The sequence below is a fragment of the Rhagoletis zephyria genome, unplaced genomic scaffold (genome assembly GCF_001687245.7).
Source record: "Rhagoletis zephyria isolate East Lansing unplaced genomic scaffold, Rhagoletis_zephyria_1.1 Rzeph_scaffold_37916, whole genome shotgun sequence".
Taxonomy (NCBI): Eukaryota; Metazoa; Arthropoda; class Insecta; order Diptera; family Tephritidae; genus Rhagoletis; species Rhagoletis zephyria.
This window is the reverse complement of record NW_016194971.1, coordinates 1-3,087: the sequence shown is the minus strand read 5'-3', so window position 1 is coordinate 3,087 and position 3,087 is coordinate 1. Positions and strand designations below refer to the sequence as shown.

The window sequence follows — 3,087 nt, the reverse complement described above, 5'->3', positions numbered from 1 at the left end:
AATTGCGAAAATAAGTTTGGTAGAAAATGTGAAAATTCTCACTGTTGCGGCTTCTGCTGGATGTTTTAAGAAAAATATGTAGGTGCAGAAATACCAAAAAATCCCTTATAGCACCTTTTTATACAAAATTCAAGCACTTCTTTGCGACACTACAGAAAAATGCTAAGAAATCTTATTTAGCAATTTGGCAATTTGGATTGCAAGTATTCACGTAAATTAAATTTGATTTTTTTTAACCCTTTTTAAAACTGTCCTCTGATATTGGTCTGGTGAATGCACGCCCGAAGATTGGAAGTCCAATCCACAACATCTCTAAGTTCCTATAAATCATATTGGGTCGACGATAGAAGTCCAATTGATAGGGTGTTACTGGTGTGGCCTTCGAGCTGACAAATAAAGTGTAAAATCCTGAAAGAAATAAAATCCCACCTTTTTGTCGATTTTAAAACCGTCGCTTTCGTTCCAATGTCGCTCCCTCAACAGTCAGGTCCACGCAACTGTAACGACCCAGATTTATAACTCGTTCAGTCTCAATACATATGTCCTTAAAATGCACCACCTGAGTCTGGCTAATGTCGGACAGCTGCAGAGAAAATTCTTCGTATTACCCTTATCCACCAAGCAAGATGTACACAGTGGGTGGTGTTAGTTTGGGAGGCCATATATCGCTCCCAGGCTTTGTGACACAATCGATTTGTCGTTCGTAAACAGAGCTCGACAGTCTAGCATTTTTTTTTGGCTCTGAAGAAATTTAGCTACCACCCTGTTTGGCCTATTAAGGAAACACTTAATTGCTTTGTTGGGGTTAGTATTGCATCAACGGTTGACGTTGTAAATTAACTTTCCCAATTGAGCGCCTCAAAGAAGGACTTTGTATGCCTAAGAATAACTATGCGAACAGGTGCTACTTTAGGCTTTGTTGGAATAATATTCCAGTCTAAAATCCTTAATCCTGGCCAACCTTTTATATGGCGCAGAAACTTGAACAATGTGGAATAATGATGAGCAGATTCTGAGAGAACTATTCTAAGGAAGACTTATGATCCTTTTGGCGTGGACGATGAGTACAGAAAAGGAGGAATGTATGAAGACTTATACGAACTCTTTGCAGACAAGAATTCAGTTAAAAGCATAAAAAACTAAGATTTATCTAATTGGATGGTGGTGGTGGTGGGATGGAATAAAAGGCAAAGGTATGAAGTTCGACCCAATTTGTGCATTGTGCAACCAAAGCAAGGGCACAGAGGAAGCACCAAGTGTGAAAGGACCATTTTGCCCTTATGATGAATAATTGGTGGAACTTTGTAGAAGGAGGCGGGTAAATAGGAGGAACGGTTGTGGTGTAGAAGAAAGTCAATTTTGCTCCACTTTACCTCTAAATGTTTATGTGTGTATGTCTGCACTCGTATCTATGACTATACCTATACCATACATAGTATATCTAAAAATAAAAACAAGAGCGTTAGCATTTCTCTGATTAAAAAAGTTATTAAATACTGTAGCAGTTGTTAAACAAAATTAGATAGCAATAATCTTAACAAAATTAGTAAAGAAGTCGCAAAAATTCTCCATATAAAATGGTAAGTTTTGGAAATCTAATTACTTAGTTGTGAGTTATAAGCAAACTGGAGAAATGCAACGATTTTCAAATTATTTGATACTGTTGATATTAATTTTGGGGATTTTTCGTACCCAATTGGCTGTTGGCTTAACTGGGCCGTCCTTCAATAAAAGTAAGTAAGAGTTTACAAACCGGACCGGGAAATCTAAACAAGGACCACCACTGAACAAGAAATACCAGCGAAGAGAGACGCGCTTCTTATAACGAATCATATTTCCTTCATTTGCAGAGACAACAGCGGCGACAAAACCATCGACAGTGCCAATTAAACCGACCACCGTATCGCCAAAGCCGAATACGACACTCCCGACTACGACACGGCCGACTTTAGTGCCAACACAGTCAACTACCACAACCACAAAGCCCTCAAAGCCATCTGCGACATTTTATCTATCTGCGGCGAAGGCAAGTGGCGAGAATAGTCTACTCATTTCAGTTGACTCAAATAAGATTTTAAATATATTTTAGGCGAATTGGTTTGGCGCAAATGTGTATTGTCAACGAAATAACTCAAGACTAGTCGTTTTGAACTCGGCCGAAATGCAGAGAGAACTCGAGGAATTTCTTGACCAACATAGTATGTAAAACTACTATAACCAAAAATTGTTTTAATATTTTTCATATAAATTTATTAATTTTTAATTAAAATAATTTTTAATATTTTCAATGCAGATTTACGTAACCAACCCTTTTGGACAGCCGGCAATCAGTTAATTGATATGAAGACATGGCGTTGGGGCATTGATGGACCGCTTATCGAATATGCACACTGGTCAAAAGGTCAACCAGATAATTATAAAAATAGTCAACATTGTATAAAATTATTTGCTAAAAGTTTCCAATGGGATGATGATAATTGCGAAAGAATTTTAGATTTTGTATGTTTGATCTAGTAAAATATTTTTAATAAAAAATCTCTAATAGAAAAAAATTGTGAGCCTTCCAATCATTTTCAACAAAAAGATACTTAGGATTGTAGGTCATGCAAAGAGACTTAAACTGAAAAAAAAATCGGTAGGTAGGTTATTGGAACAGGTTCAAGAACAATTTTCTACGAAAATATTTTTTATAGGTTGCCACCTGTTCAAATAGTTCAAATCGGTGCAAGTAACTAGGTAAAAGAAATATTTTGTTATAGGTATTAAATAAGAGAGGTTTGAAAAAGCTCTATTTCAAAAATATTTTAAGGGAGTTGCCACGGGATGCAGGATACTTTTAAAAAGAGTTGCCCCACCTTTGTTTTTAAATTAAAGTCAACCAATTATTAAGTTATATAAAATATTAAAACAATGTGAGTGCCACAGGAAAAGGGGTTTCAAAACAACTTATTTCGAAAGTATGTTTTCAAGGAGGTTGCCACCTGTTAAAATTTTAATATTGATAAATTACTTATTAAGTAAAGTATCACAACAACGGTTTTTTTAAGAAAATATTCTTTAAGAAGGTTGCCACCTCTTCAAAAAGTT

General features: G+C 35.8%; 1 protein-coding gene across 1 annotated transcript; it reads left to right on the top strand.

Moving 5' to 3' along the window:
• Positions 1-1,850: 1,850 nt before the first annotated feature.
• Positions 1,851-2,503, top strand: LOC108354649 (C-type lectin mannose-binding isoform-like; the record flags this gene model as incomplete). Its single annotated transcript, XM_017605825.1, is given in 2 exon segments — positions 1,851-2,198; positions 2,294-2,503. Coding segments are annotated over 2 exon segments (558 nt in total), but the record flags the coding sequence as incomplete, so codon positions are not given.
• Between the last annotated feature and the right edge of the window lie 584 nt (positions 2,504-3,087).